Source organism: Acinonyx jubatus, chromosome A3 (assembly GCF_027475565.1).
Source record: "Acinonyx jubatus isolate Ajub_Pintada_27869175 chromosome A3, VMU_Ajub_asm_v1.0, whole genome shotgun sequence".
Classification (NCBI taxonomy): Eukaryota; Metazoa; Chordata; class Mammalia; order Carnivora; family Felidae; genus Acinonyx; species Acinonyx jubatus.
This window is the reverse complement of record NC_069388.1, coordinates 88949152-88965204: the sequence shown is the minus strand read 5'-3', so window position 1 is coordinate 88965204 and position 16053 is coordinate 88949152. Positions and strand designations below refer to the sequence as shown.

General features: G+C 51.8%; 4 protein-coding genes and 1 long non-coding RNA gene across 5 annotated transcripts; 2 read left to right on the top strand and 3 right to left on the bottom strand.

Annotated features, from left to right (window-relative positions):
* Positions 1-745: 745 nt before the first annotated feature.
* LOC128311233 (uncharacterized) lies at positions 746-3908 on the bottom strand. Its single transcript, XR_008289412.1, has 3 exons — positions 3272-3908; positions 1648-1753; positions 746-1109 (listed from the first exon to the last, which is right to left on the bottom strand). It is a non-coding gene; the product is annotated as an uncharacterized LOC128311233 (long non-coding RNA).
* On the top strand, positions 1011-2896 carry MRPL53 (mitochondrial ribosomal protein L53). The gene is made up of 3 exons (XM_015087062.3): positions 1011-1136; positions 1239-1351; positions 1459-2896. Exons 1-3 carry the CDS (start codon positions 1045-1047, stop codon positions 1590-1592), a joined length of 339 nt encoding a protein of 112 aa, XP_014942548.1. The 5' UTR covers positions 1011-1044; the 3' UTR covers positions 1593-2896.
* MOGS (mannosyl-oligosaccharide glucosidase) lies at positions 1733-8733 on the top strand. The gene is made up of 5 exons (XM_015087055.3): positions 1733-1868; positions 4840-5459; positions 5651-5877; positions 6345-6541; positions 6781-8733. The coding sequence occupies exons 2-5, from the start codon at positions 5117-5119 to the stop codon at positions 8522-8524; spliced, it is 2511 nt and encodes an 836-aa protein (XP_014942541.2). The 5' UTR covers positions 1733-1868; positions 4840-5116; the 3' UTR covers positions 8525-8733.
* Positions 8734-8907: 174 nt separating this feature from the next.
* Positions 8908-11687, bottom strand: WBP1 (WW domain binding protein 1). Its single transcript, XM_015087057.3, has 4 exons — positions 11117-11687; positions 10048-10150; positions 9747-9923; positions 8908-9573 (listed from the first exon to the last, which is right to left on the bottom strand). The coding sequence occupies exons 1-4, from the start codon at positions 11183-11185 to the stop codon at positions 9119-9121; spliced, it is 804 nt and encodes a 267-aa protein (XP_014942543.3). The 5' UTR covers positions 11186-11687; the 3' UTR covers positions 8908-9118.
* Positions 11688-11839: 152 nt separating this feature from the next.
* INO80B (INO80 complex subunit B) lies at positions 11840-14693 on the bottom strand. The gene is made up of 5 exons (XM_015087056.3): positions 14535-14693; positions 14110-14302; positions 13775-13893; positions 13435-13604; positions 11840-12460 (listed from the first exon to the last, which is right to left on the bottom strand). The coding sequence occupies exons 1-5, from the start codon at positions 14590-14592 to the stop codon at positions 11930-11932; spliced, it is 1071 nt and encodes a 356-aa protein (XP_014942542.2). The 5' UTR covers positions 14593-14693; the 3' UTR covers positions 11840-11929.
* Positions 14694-16053: the final 1360 nt, after the last annotated feature.

Genomic DNA, 16053 nt, shown 5'->3' with positions numbered 1-16053 from the left:
AGTAAAGGGCCAAACCACCACAGCCTGGAACCTGGAGGTCAGCATCCTTGGGAGGCTCAGTTCCCCAACAGTGAAGACATCTCAGGGCTAGGCCCTAGAAGAAGGGCTATGGAGTTGGGTCCCTGGGGAAAGGGAAAGAGAAAAAGTGATAGAAAGCAGAAAGCCTAGATGCCACTTCCTCTTAAGTCCCAGGAGCCAGGCTAAACACACAATTCATCAGGAACCACAGAGGTGGAATAGGCATTTCTACATTTGGATCAGTCCCAAGGGTTGGTTGTATTACCCTATACTCCCTGTCTTGTTACTATTCAAAAAAAAATTTTTTTTAATGTTTATTCAGTTTTGAGAAACAGAGCAAGCAGGGGTGGGGCAGAAAGAGAGGGAGACACAGAATCAGAAGCAGGCTCCAGGCTCCGAGCTGTCAGCACGGGGCCTGACGTGGGGCTCGAACTCACGAACTGTGAGATCATGACCTGAGCCAAAGTCAGACGCGCTGACCCACCCAGGGCCCCTTCTATTTTAAGTCACTGAATATTAGGCTAAAGGTCCTTCACGTTTAAACTTTGTTTACTCAGAGTTCAATGTGTTTGATCTTCAGTTACTTGAGGAGGCTTTACCTCCCTGGTAGCTGTATAATCCCTGCCATGGCAGTGTCCTCACCGAAGGGACCAGCGCTTGACATGGTGTTAACCTAGATCTGGTACAGCAACATACGGAAAGGGAAAGACCGCAAAAGACGGACTAGTTATCGCAGCCAAGTGCAAGGCTTTTGCATTATTTATTGTTTTCGCCGTGGTACAAGAGGACTATTAATGATAGGTATTTACTGACCGCTTACTTTGGGGCCCTCCATACCCTGTATCGAAACCACCTCCCCGCTGGCCTTCCTCCTCTCGGGGTGGGGAGTCCAGGGCCCCAAGCACCCGGAACGCTAGCTACTGGAGAATCAGAGACCCGCACCCTGAAGAAGCCGGGGGCAGGGAGGGGAGAGCGGCGGTAACGGACACTTCCGCCCGCACGAGGCCTTCCGGTGCGGAGGTCACCATGGCGGCGTCCTTGGCTCGGCTCGGGCTCCGGTCTGTGAAGCAGGTTCGGGTTCAATTCTGCCCCTTCGAGAAGAATGTGGAGTCGACGAGGTACTAGGAAGTGGGGACGGGAAGGGGCGCGCCTTCCTCCCGCTGGGGGTCTAGGGCGTCTAGCCCTCTCGGCCGGACCCTCAAGCTGTTTTCCCACCGCAGGACCTTCCTCCAGGCGGTCAGCAGCGAGAAGGTCCGTTCCACCAATCTCAACTGCTCGGTGATTGTGGACGTGAGGCACGACGGCTCCGAGCCCTGCGTGGACGTGCTGTTCGGTGGGCTGGGGTGGGGAGGCGGGCGGAAGGGGCGCCAGGCAGCCTGCGCGTCCTCAGTCCGGGGCTCGCCGCCCTCGCCGTGCCTGACTCGTTTGTTTCTTCCCCAGGAGACGGGCATCGCCTGATTATGCGCGGTACCCACCTCACCGCCCAGGAAATGCTCACAGCCTTCGCCTCCCACATCCAGACTAGGGCTGCGGCGGGAAGCGGGGACAAGCCAGGCGCTGGTACCGGGCGCTGACAGTGCAGAAGAGATCAACAAGCAGATTTTAGCTTGGGATTGTTAGGACACTTACCTAAGAGTTTGAGAGACTTCGTCACTCGAATCACCATCTGGAGGGCCATGGAGCGCCAAAAAGAAAAAAAGAGCGAGCCCTGTGACTACTGATCCAACCAACGTTTCTGAAATGAGACATGATTGGAGAGGGATCTGCACAAACTTGAATTTATTTCGTTTTCTTACCATCACTCCCTGCTTAACCCTTTTGAATATGGCTTTTCCCACCACTCACTCAAGGTACCTCTTGCTCTTATTAGCCAAATCCAGTGCTGTTTTTCTCGGTCCTCATAGTTCCATCTCAGTAGCATCTGCCACTTTTAATTCACTCCCTTGTGGAAGTTCTCTTCCTCATGGGTTTTTTTTTCTTTTAACCATAAAATTGTACTCTCATCCTTCATTTTCTTCTGTATGTCTGAGCATTTCATCCTGTCATAACTTGAACTCTGGGGTTAAATCCTACATTTCTGTTTGGCTCTAATCTCAACGACTGTGCTATGGTCAGGTTATCTACTACCGATTTCCTCCAAGCCCCACCAAACTCTGTGTCCAAAATAGAATTGATAATCTTACATATACATATACTTGCCTCTCCCCCTGACTTCTCCATTACTTCATCTGCTTCATCTTCTCAGCCACCTGGGCTGGAAACCGCAGCATTATCTCTGCTTCTGCCCTCTCTCTTTCCCTGCATATCCAGTTAGTAAATTCAAAATATTCTTTTTTAAACAAAAGCTTCTGAAATGTTTTCTCCGTTCCCATTCACTTTCCTGTATCATTGTATTCTCCCACCCAATCTCCTTTTTTTCTGACCGTTTTTGCTGCTGCTTACTTTTATCTTTCAAAGCACATCACTGTTTTTATGTCTCACTACTTGTTTCACACTGTGCCCAATGCGTTTTTCATACTAGGTTACCAACTCATTAGTATGGATCATGAAATCGATTTAGAGGGTTAAATCGGCCTTTCAAAAACAAAGTAAAATAGAATAAAAAGTATCAGAGTGCATGGCATGGAGAATGGAAAGTACTCTTTTAAGAAATTTAAGTTTTCAGCATAATCATGAATATATATATAAAACATGAAGTATGTTTATGTGTGCATATCTGCAGGTACTTGGTTGCAGAATAGAATTGTTTCTTATCACGGGTTGTAGGAAAAGATGGTTGATGGCTACTGGTTTAGAGAACTTCAGAATTCTTAGACAATCAAGGATCTCTAGACACTGGCTGCTGTGTACTTTGCCAAATACATTTTCCATGACTTTGCTATAGCATTACTACACTGCTTCTCTGCTTGAAAGGGTGCTATCTTCAAGGGCTGTTTTTTTCCCCTCCCCTTTAAAAAAGAAACTACCAAAAACTAAACCAAAAACCTACCAGGAGGCAGTATGGTGTAGTAAAGAGCCAGAATTCCTAAGGTTGAAATCTTAGCTTTGCCCCTAAGTAGTTCTGTGACTGTGGAAAAATTACTTAGTCTCTCAGTGCCTGTTTCCTCATTAGTAAAATTAGGATAGTAGTACCTATCTTCTAGGACTGTTGAGAGGATTAAATGAGTTGCTATTGTAAGTGCCTAAAACATTACCCGGAGCATATGTGTTATCTAAGAGGCCTTATGCCTCTTATAGCCAAAAGGATACTGACAGCCTAGATTTGAGTTCCCCAGCTCAGTGGCTAGCTGGCTCTTCTGTCTGGCCAGACTTTACCTCTCTCCTCATCTGTAAAAATGGGCATGGTTCAGACATTGTTGTAAACATAGATTGAATGCTGGCACTGTGAACTTGAGGTTGGGGCTGTTTTTTCTGTGTCCCCAGCACTTTGCATAGTGCCTGATACATAGTGTGCAATTAACAGTTGTCGAGTTTACAAATATTTACCATCTACCGTGTACAATTAGTACTGTAACTGTGATTAGTACTGGGATACAAAGATGAATAATGAAACCCAGGTATGTAATAAGTGCTACAGTAGACATGTGAATTAGATGCAATGGTAGCAAGGAAGAGAAAGACATGAGTGACCATTAGGTTTGGTCAGAAGGTGATTGTTGAAAGAGCAAAAAGTCTACCAGTGGAGGGTAGGGCCAGATACCATATTATAGCAAAATTGAAAGCGGATATATGTAGCATAAAGTACTAGCTTTATATAATGAGTTTGGATGGGAGGTGTGATAGTAGCTAGAGTAGCATAATGATGTCGAGTAGGGTGTTTTAAAGGATGATAGGGACTTGTACTTTATGAAAATGCCTTTTAAAAAGTTTTTTTAGTGTTTGAAAGAGAGACAGAGACATAGAATCGGAAGCAGGCTCCAAGCTCTGAGCTGTCAGCACAGAGCATGATGCAGGGCTCAAACCCAGGAACCCTGAGATCATGACCTGAGCAGATGTCAGGAGCTTAACTGACTGAGCTACCCAGGTGCCCCTATGAAAACACCTTTTATGCTAAGGTGCAAATGTTGCCTCCTTCCTACAGCCTTTCCTGACCTGAATATAAGCTATCCTTCTAAGCTGCTTCACTTCCTGGTTTGTAGAAAAGTGGGGGAAATGCATTCTTGAAGTGCATGCACTACCATTCTGGTCCTATTAGGGTTCATCTAGATAAGGAATCCTGGACTGAGTAGATATCTGATTTGTCTAAAGTTACAGGTCGCTTGAAGACTGCTGGAACAGGGCCCCTGGATGCCTCAGTTGGATAAGTGTCCCACTCCCGCTCTGGTCATGATCTCCCAGTTCTGGAGTTCAAGCCCCACATCCAGCTCTGTGCTGACAGCTCAGAGCCTGGCACCTGCTTCTGATTCTGTGTCTCCCTCTCTCTCTGCCCCTTTGTCTCTCATGCTCTCTCTCTCTCTCTCAAAAGTAAACAAACATTAAAAAAAAAAAAAAAAAAGATTTCACGCTTCCTTTTGGGTCCACTCCAGCACACTCCACTTAAGTTGGAAAGAAGGCATGAACGTGGGCAAAACGATCCAGTCTGTTTTAGATACACTTCGGCTCTACGCTAGCCACTTCCGCTCTATGCTAGCCACTTCCTGGCTCTGTGGCCGGGGCCAAGTTACTTGAATTTTCTAGGCCACAGTTTTCAGCCACCTGCCTGGGGCGGGTTAGGGGGCGGTTAAATGTCAACCACTCGGGATGGCGTCTCAGGTTGTTAATATATAGTCATTTGAAAAACAAAACAAAAAAAGCCAACGTGAGATTACTTGTATCTACTAGCCTGTGAAATCCGCAAGGACGCCAAAGAAACGTTAACCCAGGGTACAGCTAGCACTAAACCACGCGGGTGACGGCGGTTCCGGACTTTGAGACTTAATCTGACGTGGCGGGGCGGGACTTCCGGCGGGAGACGGAAACGGAGCGAGAGGCGCGGACCGGCAGGCGCGGGTGACAGGTCTGTGGTCTCCGGGCGCAGCGCGGAAGCTGGGGAAGCAAGGCAGGACCTGGGCTCCATTGCCGCCTCTCCGAGCACTGCGACGCCGACGTCCGTGCCAGGATGGCTCGGGGCGAGCGGCGGCGCCGTGGAACCCCGGCAGAAGGAGCGCGGATAGCTGAAAGGGTGGTTCGGGGCGGCCCCGCACGACGGGGCGGCGCGGCCCGTGGCGCTGTCGGGAGAGCGGCTCTGGGCGTTGTGGTCCTGTCTCTCGCCCTGGGCCTGTCAGGATTCTGGCTGCTGGCGTGGCACCGTGTGCGGCGGGCGGTCACACTGCACTCTGCACCCTCGGCACTGCCTCCCGACTCTTCCAGCCCCGCCGTGGCCCCGGACCTCTTCTGGGGCACCTACCGCCCTCACGTCTACTTCGGCATGAAGACTCGCAGTCCGAAGCCGCTCCTCACCGGTAACTGGGCCTCGGGGCGGGAGGGCAGGCAGGCGGACTCTTCATCTGGGCGCCCCAGCTTTACGCCAGAACAACAGTGGGGAGGGATGGTTCAGAAGAGTTATGAGGATGAATGATCGTGAAGTTCTCGGAGACCCAGAGGGACAGGTCCCCTGCTCTCTCTTTGACTTACGTGGCCATTCTACCCCCAGGACTGATGTGGGCGCAGCAAGGCGCCACCGCAGGGACCCCTAAGCTCAGGCACACGTGTGAGCAGGGGGACGGCGTGGGTCCCTATGGCTGGGAGTTCCACGACGGTCTCTCCTTCGGGCGGCAACACATCCAGGATGGGGCCCTAAGACTCACGACTGAGTTCGTCAAGAGGCCTGGGGGTCAGCACGGAGGGGACTGGAGCTGGAGAGTGACTGTAGAGCCTCAGGTCAGGGCCTCAGGACACCCTTCCCCCAGCCCAGACTCCCTCCACCCTTTCTTTGCTGCCAGTAAACTCAGTATGTTGTGAAGGTTAACAGCAGGGGCTCTGAATCTGGCTGCCTGCCTTAAACACTTGCCTGTATAGACTATCTCTATTTACTATCCATAATCTGTGGTTTCTGTGTCTGCAAAATGGAGATACAAATAACACTTTACTCATAGGATTGTAGGAATAAAAGAAAATGATGTGTAGAGTTCTTGGCATAGTACGCAACACAAAAACACTGTTTCCCAGAGAACCCTGTGCAAATCTCCATACCTCATCTCACTAGGTACTTACGCTCATTGACCCTCAACGCTGCAGATATATGTTTACCATGTTGCTCCTGCATGGCGTCCCTTTGAGTAAGGCTGGATTTTCAGGAGAGACTACTAATCTAATGCTATGTTTTTCTGTCCTCCTTGGTCACACAGGCCTCGGATACCTCTGCCCTGCCTTTGGTGTCCCTGTTCTTCTATGTGGTGACAGATGGCAAGGAAGTCCTAGTACCAGAGGTTGGGGCCAAAGGGCAGTTGAAGTTCATCAGTGGACACTCCAGTGAACTTGGTGACTTCCGCTTTACACTTATGCCACCAACCCATCCAGGGGATACTGCCCCCAAGTATAGCAGGTAACGGGGAAGAGAGTGTGGGGTGATGGTAGGGATGGTATGGATGCTGACTTAGCCTGATATCTATCTCCCCCACGCTACCTTCTTTCCACCAGTTAGTTCCCTTCTCACCAGGCTCCAAGTCCCCTGCATTGCCAAGACCCTCCCATCTTGACTCTCCTGATCACCTCTTATTTCTCTTTATAATCCCCACCATTTTCTCCTGAGTAATATTTCCAATTTATCTTCTTCCCTTCAAGCTACAATGTCTTCTGGTCCTCCAACCCAGGACTTCCCTTGCTCACAGAGATGGTGAAGAGTCGCCTAAGAAGCTGGTTTCAGCATCGGCCCCCAGGGGCTTCCCCTGAACGCTACCTCGGCTTGCCAGGATCTCTGAAGTGGGAGGACAGAGGCCCAAGTGGGCAAGGACAGGGACAAGGGCAATTCTTGATACAACAGGTGACACTGAAAGTCCCCTTTTCTGTGGAGTTGGTGTTTGAATCGGGCAGTGCCCGGGCAGGAGAAAGACAAGCCCTGGCACAGTTGGCAGGCAGCCTGCTCACCCAGGCCCTGGAGAGCCATGCTGAAGCCTTTAGAGAACGCTTTGAGAAGACCTTTCAGCTGAAGAAGAAGGGGCTGAGCTCTGAGGAGCAGGTTTTGGGTCAGGCTGCCCTCAGTGGCCTCCTTGGTGGAATTGGCTACTTCTATGGACAGGGTCTGGTGTTGGCAGACATGGGGGTTGAGGGGTCTGAGCAGAAGGTGGACCCAGCTCTCTTTCCACCTGTCCCTCTTTTCACAGCAGTGCCCTCCCGATCATTCTTCCCACGAGGCTTCCTCTGGGATGAGGGCTTTCACCAGCTCGTGGTACAGCGGTGGGATCCCCGCCTTACCCGGGAAGCCCTAGGCCACTGGTTGGGGCTGCTCAATGCTGATGGCTGGATTGGACGAGAGCAGGTACTAGGAGATGAGGCCCGAGCCCGGGTGCCCCCAGAATTCCTGGTGCAACGGGCAGCCCATGCCAACCCCCCAACCCTGCTTTTGCCTGTAGCCCACATGCTAGAGGGTGGTGACCCTGCTGACTTTGCCTTCCTCCGCAGGGCCTTCCCCCGTCTGCATGCCTGGTTCTCCTGGATCTACAAGAGCCAGGCAGGGCCAGTGCCACTATCTTACCGCTGGCGGGGCCGGGACCCTGCTTTGCCAACCCTGTTGAACCCTAAGACACTGCCTTCAGGGCTGGATGACTATCCCCGAGCTTCACACCCCTCAGCCAGTGAGCGGCACCTTGACCTGCGGTGCTGGGTGGCACTGGGTGCCCGTGTGCTGGTGCGGCTGGCAGAACAGCTGGGAGAGGCTGAGGCGGCTGCAGAGCTGGGCCCACTGGCTGCCTCACTGGAGGCAGAGGAGAGCCTGGATGAGCTGCACTGGGCCCCAGAGCTAGGAGTCTTTGCAGACTTTGGGAACCACACAAAAGCAGTGCAGCTGAAGCCTCGGCCCCCCCAGGGGCTGGTGCGGGTAGTGGGCCGGCCCCACCCTCGCTTACAGTATGTGGATGCCTTGGGCTACATCAGTCTCTTTCCCATGCTGCTGCGGCTGCTGGACCCCAACTCATCCCGCCTTGGGCCCCTGCTGGATGTTCTAGCTGACAGCCGCCATCTCTGGAGCCCCTTTGGTTTGCGCTCCCTCGCAGCCTCCAGCCCCTTTTATGGCCAGCGCAATTCAGAGCATGATCCTCCCTACTGGCGGGGTGCTGTGTGGCTCAATGTTAACTACCTAGCCTTAGGGGCTCTCTACCACTATGGTCATCTGGAGGGTCCCCACCGGGCCCGGGCTGCCAAGCTCCACAGTGAGCTCCGTGCCAATGTGGTAGGCAATGTGTGGCGGCAGTACCAGGCCACAGGTTTCCTTTGGGAGCAGTATAGTGACCGGGATGGGAGGGGTATGGGCTGCCGCCCTTTCCAAGGCTGGACCAGCCTTGTCCTACTGGCCATGGCTGAAGACTACTGAAGGGGAAGGGTGAGAGGGGAGCCAGGCCCCTACTCTGGACTAAAGGGACCAGGTCCCTAGCTTCTGCCCCCAGCTCTCAGATACTAGCGCTTCAAACTTTCCTCAGCTCATCTCAGGTGTCTCCTTACTGTCATCCCACATAGCCCCGGGGTGAATGTGAATTCAGAGTCTATTTTTCTAAATAAATTGGAAAACCATGCCAAACTCCATTGCTTTTGCCAATTTTGCCTCACCAAGAAGTCTTAGCTCAGTCCAGACCTTAGAGCTGCCTGCTTTTCTTCAGAGGAGGTTGGGAAACGTGGCTATTACCTGTCCCCTCAAATCCAGTCAGGTCAAGTGCGATGCAGAAGTTCAGCACCAGTCCACCCAAATTCACAAGCAGCTGGTTCACATCTCTTTAATGAGATCAAAGGCTTCTGTGTATGTTTTAGGGGGTAGAGCTAGCACAGTCCCCCAAACACAGCCACTCTCCTCAGGATTCCACCCCTTTCAGGCAGATTCGAGGAGGCAGGGAAAGGCCAAGGAGAACTCAGAGGAGTTGGGGCCAGGGCTGTTTCTGGTGGGCAAGTAATCCACCCACCCTCCCAAAACTGATTATGGGATGTCCCCTTCACTGGAAGCTAGCCCCACAGGAGAGACCTGGGGCACAGGATCAAGGGGCAGCACACAAGGGTCCTCCAAATCTGGTGGAGTGGCACTAGCCCTAGCTTCCTTGATTGGCTCGCCCTCACTGGAGTCAGGACAAGGGCAGAGCTCAATACCTGAGTCACCAGTCAGGCGGCGATAACGGCAGGATGGGGGCGTGGGGGCGGGGCTCACCCCTGCCCCAGGCTCATCCTCTTGATGAGGGGGGGCACTCTGGTGGGAGGAAACACCTTCCACATTTGTTCCCTCGCAGTGGGTAGGGCAGCTAGAAGCAGAGGAGCAGCAGGTACGTTCACTGGAAGCAGTCAAGGGGCAGCCTGAGGCTGCAGTGTAAGGAGGTGGTGGTGTGCCAGGGCGGTGAACCACATCCTCGTAGGCAGGGGGTTTGAAGGCGCTGAGAAGGCCTGCAGGAAAGAATGGTATGGTCGGTGGGGCAACCAGCAGTGGGGTAGTAGTAGTATCTTTGCTATTAGGTAAAGTGTGCTTTGAAATGTCTGAAAAGGGAATGTGGGGATGATTCAGGGTTCTGGGTTGGGAGGGGCCGCTGGTAGTGAGCCCAGAGCCTCAAGCCACTCACGAAGGTCAAGCAGTGAACCGGAAGGGACAGGGCCAGCCCCATGGCATGCCCCATGGTAGGCCAACAAGTTGATCTCACGCTGCCGCTGCTGTTGCTGCAGCCGGAGTTTAGCTCGTCGATGACGGAAGGCGCAACAGCAGCTAAAGAGGATGAGGACAGTCCAGAGCAGCCAGAACCCTGCAAGGGGTGAGGGAGGGTCTTAGATACCTCCCATGCAGAGAAAGGTCCATGAAGACTGGAATTTTGAGGCCCAAGGGCAGGTGGGCAGAAGGACCCGAGAATAGCCCCCTTGGAGACTCACACCAGAGCTCATAGTAGTAGGTGCAGCAGCCTGTCTCCCCGCAGCAGTGACCACTCTCACAGAGGTAGGGCTGGTTGTTCACTCCTGGGCACAGCTCTCGAAGCTGGGAGCAAGGAGGCACTTAGAACCAAGGGAGATTCCAGCCCCAGGCACTGTCCACCCCCACCCCGCTGCATGCACGGACACAGTCCCACCCTGTGAACCAAGCTGAGCTCAGAGACCTATGCGGAGGGGAAGAGTGATGGAGAGAGGAGTGTTCAAATGTCAGAAGGGCTGTCAACGTGAAGGCCCGTGAAGGCATTTGGAATAGCAAGTATCTATCTAGAGAACTAAATGCACAGTGTGGACATACAAAGAGGCAGATTTCAGTTCTGCATATAGGAGACCTCTCACACTCAGGCTGGCTCCCCAGGGTGTTTTCTGTTAACAGAGTGTCTGGGCAGAAGCCAGAGGGCAGTCTGAGCCATCTCAAAGTCTCAGACAATAGGTAAGGGGTTTAAGGTAATTTCCAATGTTAAGATGCTTTCATTATCCTCCCGGGGCCTGCCTCCCCACCCCCAAGCTGGGTCTTTCCACCCTTGGGTCTCAGGCTTCCTAGGGTATAGGAAGGGCCATATGAGACCCAGAGCAATGCTCCCAACCAGATGGGACTGCTGTGGATGATAAACGATGGCATCCAGGGCATGAGTCTGGGTTCCAGCTCTTCTCCAAATTGCTCCCTCAAGAGAAGACGCTGCCCGACTCTGTTGTGACAACACGCACACAGAAAAACATCACAAATAACTGTTGCAAGACAGAGGGAGCTTCCCTGGGCCTCACTATGCCTCTGGTCACTGGAGAGCCACTGCAAGCTTCCACTGCAGCCATGGGATGGGGTCTAAGAAGCTGCAGGCAAAGTCAACTGCATCTACGTTACAAAGTTTAGACAGAGTAGAAGGGACATGTTTAGGAACTTCACAGTACCTTTGGCTACCTGAGTTCCTCCCCAACCCCGCAAAAGGAAGGGACAAGGAAAGGGAAAAGAGAAATAAATGGCTGTCGTGATAGGCTTTTGGAACAGTTGGGATACCTGCTGTTGCGGCACCCGAAGTGCCCCCCAGGCTTCCTCGCTGCCGTTCCCGCTGCTGGCCTGAGCCATGCCTCCACCTACAGCCCCCTGTAGACCACAGCCTCCTCTATTGCCAGGCGCCCCGCCCCTGCCACCTCTGCCATGGTCCCTGCCCGGCCCATCTTCTCTGCCGCCACCATCACTCCGCGGCCGGAGCTTCCATCCGGGGAGAGCGCTGCCAACTAGGACCCAGATTGCTCGGTCCTACCAATCAGCAACGCCCGCCGGCGGGCGGGCCAATAGCAACGGACCAGAGGTTTCTCCCAGTGACCAATCTACAGCAGTGCCTCTGCCACTCTCCCAGACAACAAGAGCTTACACAGACAAAGAGTGGGGTAAGGTTCGACCCACGGCCCTGACTGACAGCGACAATAGCCAATATGGACAACAGAACGGGCTCTGCGTTATCAACCAATGAACGGCCGCCCAGAAAAGCAAAGTTTCTGCTGATTGGCTTGAGCGCTATTTTCGGGATGACGCCGAAGGCCCAACCAAGCCAGGTAACTCCGATGAAGAGGCGGGGGAGGGGGGGTCCCAAAAGTCCGCCCAAGTTTGGGGGGCAGATCGGTCAGTCTTCTTTAGGCCTAGTGGTCGTTTCCCGGGGCTTGATGCAAGCTCCCGTGAGGGCATCGTGTGTGCGAGGAATTGACCTGCCCATACCCCATTCCCCCAATTCTGTACAAGTTGAGGCACCGGATGAAATTTAATAGGGTGGGGAAAATAATGAAAATGGGGGCAGGGGAGAGGGCGCAGAGTCCGGGTTAAGTAAGGACCTTAAGTAGCCAAAAGGGGAGATCCGGGGCCCTCGGGCCCTCCAAGCCGCATCTGCAGGTTGATACGGTAGCACTGAAGGCTGCAGAGCGCCTGGCCCGTGCGGGAGCAGGCGTAGCGGCGCGGGTGAGGGCAGCCCGGGACGGAGCATCGAGGAGGAGGGCCAGATGGGGATGGCCGCTGAGACACTGGCGCGGGGGCGGGAACGCCGGGTGGGAAGGAAAGGGTGGAACCCTGTGCCCCGCTGCTGTAGCGCACCATGGGGGCTGGGGCCACGGCCCGCCCGCCCCGCCGCTCGCCCCTCGCTGCCCCTCGGCCTCCCCGTCCGCTGGGCGCCGCAGTCTTAGTGAGGCGCTCAATAGTCTGGTTCTTGTGCTCCTCCGCCCGCCGAGCCGCCTGCAGCCGTCTCTTCCTCGCCCTCTCCTCGCGCTTCAGCAGCATCTCCTCGGTGAGTGCCGGGGCAGGGCAGCCCCCAGCCACGGGCAGTGGCAGCATCGGAGAAGGCTGACTCCGCGCCTTCTGGAGCAGAGCTCGCTGGAGAGACAGACCGAGGGGTGTCAGAGAGAGGAGTTCTGAACAAACGAAGGCAGGGAAAGCAGGGTCTTTGAGGAGTGCTGGACTTGAGAGAAGTGGAATGAGCACCTCTCCAGGTGCCTTTTAGTACTGCCTCCTCCCAGATCCCCAGACTTTCGTCTTTCGACCCTTGACTCTCAAGAAAAGCATTAGTAATATTTCCTGCCTGCCCCCAAACTTTGTTTACCACCTCTCCAGGGTGGTTTTGTTTTGTTTTGTTGCTGTTTTAAATCTTTTCATCTCAGTGGAGAGCATCAATTGGATAACTGCTCAAGCCCAAAACTCAGGGTTACCCTTGACTCCTTTGCTACCCCTTCCCTGACTCCTAACAGGTGTCTATTTCCAAAATAGATCCAGAATCCATCTGATTTCCTCCTTCTCCACAATTTCGCCTTGGTTCAAGCCACCACCCCATCTTTCACCTGATTCCTACAGCTTCCTGGCAGATGTTGCTTCTACTCCTTACCTCCACGAAGAAGCCAAAGTAATCTACCAAAATATAAATCAAATGTATCACTTTCCTGCAAACAATACTTATGGCTTAGTCACACTTATTTTTCTCCTTGACCAGTACTAGGCATGTTCCACTCTCAGGGTCTTTGCACCTGCTGGTCTCTGCCTGAAAAGCTCCCCTGGTATTGGAAATGTACTTTCTTCAGAGAGGTCTTCCCTGACTACACTATCTAACATTTCTTCTCCACCACTTTCTATTTCATCACCCTATCTTTGTTATAAACCGTGCTCTTCAAAATTATTTATTTACTTACCCCTCTCCCCCCAACACACACACACACACACGAATACCACTCCATGAGAACAGAAACCTTTTCTGTCTTTTTTTCACCATCGATATCCCCACTGCCTAGTAACATTCTTGGGACATGACAAATTCTCAATATATGTTTAGCAAGTGAATAAAGAATGAACCGACTTACCTGTCGAGCAGTGAGCAGCCTTTCGTTGATCTCCTTCTTGAGATCTCCATTGTCATCCAGCTCTCCCTTTTCCAGGGCATCCAGCCACCTCTGTTCCTCCTCTTCCTCTTGACCCCCTAAGCCCCCCGACAGGTCCCGAAGTGGGGAGGGGGATAGATTACTGTCTTCATCTGGAAAGCAAAGTTGGAAAGCTAAAAGTAAAATTGTTCAGATGGGGAACCCTAATTTAGCCAAGTTAATACTGGGACACTCAAAATTCTCACCATCCTCAGAACCAACCCTCCTCCTTTAATCAGGTATAATGAGAAACCCAGTTTCCCCACCTCCAGATCCTTCTCACCCAGCCAGGCACGGTACTGCTCAAGGGGGACTCCTTCCATAGGTTCCTCTTCATTGTCCACAACCATAAGGGGAGAGGGTGATCGAGGACCTTCAGGTATCACAGTGAAAGTAGGAACACTGCAGAAAAGCAACCACTGTGTAAGCTGAGCAGTTGTCTCCTCCTGCTTGGTAGCCTTTTCCAGTCCTCCCCTGCACCCTCTTGGGTTCTCGCTACCTTAACCTCAGCCCTGAAATCAGTGTCCATTCTCTTCTATTGGAAAGCCCAGAGAGCTTCTTCTACCTCTGCTTGCTCCTAAAGTTCCTCAAGTAAAACCTTGGCTTTCTTGGCCTCACCTCTTGGTGCCCAGGACCTGCCCACCCAGCTTGATTTTGAGTTTAAGCTGGGGCTTGGCAGGTGACGGCTGCGTCGGCCCAGCCTCCTCTTCCTGATGGTGTTTCTTCTTGTGTTTTTTCTTGTGCTTCTTGTGCTTTTTCTTGTGCACTCCATGGCCGTGGGCACCCGCCAGACTCAATTCCAGTGCTTCCCCTGCGTAAGGAAAGCTTGTCAACAGTGGACCACAACAGCCGGGCAGGGAAAGCCTTGAAGAACCCAATACCCCCGAAGGGGCCCACTCTTCCCGCGGTACACGCTGTTACCATAACAACACCTCCGCCTTTCTCCTTCCCACCTGTGGCTAAGTACCCCGGAGGCTCGGAAGAGCAAAAAAAGGGACTCCTTTTCTGAGAACGCCTAACTTGCTTTACCGACCCGCGCCTACCCGGTTCAGGGGCTTCCATAGCCCCAGAGGTGCTCCCGCGCCGCCACAGCTTGCTCATAGGGTCCTGCAAGGAAAGGGGACTGGAAAAGATAGAAACACATGCTTAATTGCCTTTTCCGCCCCGCGGAAGAACTGACTCCCGCAAAATAACAAGCTACTTCCGGTGCGTAACAACCATGCTTGTGCGGGGCACGCTCGGAGGCTAAAATCCTCCCTGAGAAACAATGAAACGTCTAACGAAAGTTCCGGACCTCTGAGGCTGGGACAGCTTAAAAGGGCACGGCTTTGCCTTCGCTTCGTCTCCTCACACTCGGTTCCAGGACTCAGGGCGGGCGATTCAATTATTATTGTACCTAAACGTGGGAAGCGTGTACTCTGGACCAAATTCGGTGCTTAGGCTATGAGGATACAAAGATGAACATGAACAATTTCCTCTGCTTTTGAGGAGCTCACAGCACACTGGAGGAGTACGTAAGAAACTATACTGCCGGTAAATGGCAGAAGTATTTAATAGGACAGGTACCCTAGGAGCAGAGCAAACTGTATTTAAGCCTACATTCTCATCAGTAGAGAAATGATGAATGAATTATGGTGCACCTATACAATCTGGAACACTTTATTGCCAACAAAAGTTAAGAGTGATAAGTAACTGATAACATTGACATGGAATTTAGATCCTAATGGGTAATAGCACTGGAGACGATCTAAGTGTCCCTCTAACGAAACACCAAAGTAATTTGGTGTATGGACTTGGCACATCCATACAATGGACAGCTATGCTGCTATTCAGAGGAATGAGGCCTCCGAATGCTCCCAAGAAGCTAGTGACATCAATTCTGATAGGTGACTAAGAGGAACAACGGTGAAGGGAGACTTATTTTTCAAAATATACACTTTTGTGCCTTTTTAACTTTGTATAAAATATGTGTCTATTTTACCTAATAAAAAAAGAAGAACATGGGGTGCCTGGCTGGCTCAGTCGGTTAAGCGACAGACTTCAGCTAACTAAGGTCATGATTGTATGGTTCATGACTTTGAGCCCCATATCAGGCTCTCTGCTGTCAGTGCAGAGTCTGCTTCAGATCCTCTGTCTCCCTCTCTCTGCCCCTTCCTCCCCCCTCTCAAAAATAAGTAAACATTAATTTTTTTAAATAAAAAATAGTTTTTAAAAAGAACAACAAAGTAGATCTGTATGTGCTGATATATGAAATAAGAAAGGTGAGTTTCATATGATGTGATTGCATTTAAAAACTGTAATATGCTTCTATATACATAGAAAAAAATGAGGAATGCATACTACACCTTAATTGTGGTTATCTTTAGAAGTTGGGGTTGGGGAACTTCTACTACCTAGATCTGTGATGAATTTTCTTACAGCCAGTATATATCATATTTATAAATAGAAAAATGTACCGCCTATATACAAATGTTTAAGTGTGTACAAGATGTGTGTCTGAACTAGATAGCATCAGGGAACAAAGAAAGAACTGATTCAAGAGACATTTCAGTGACAAAATTA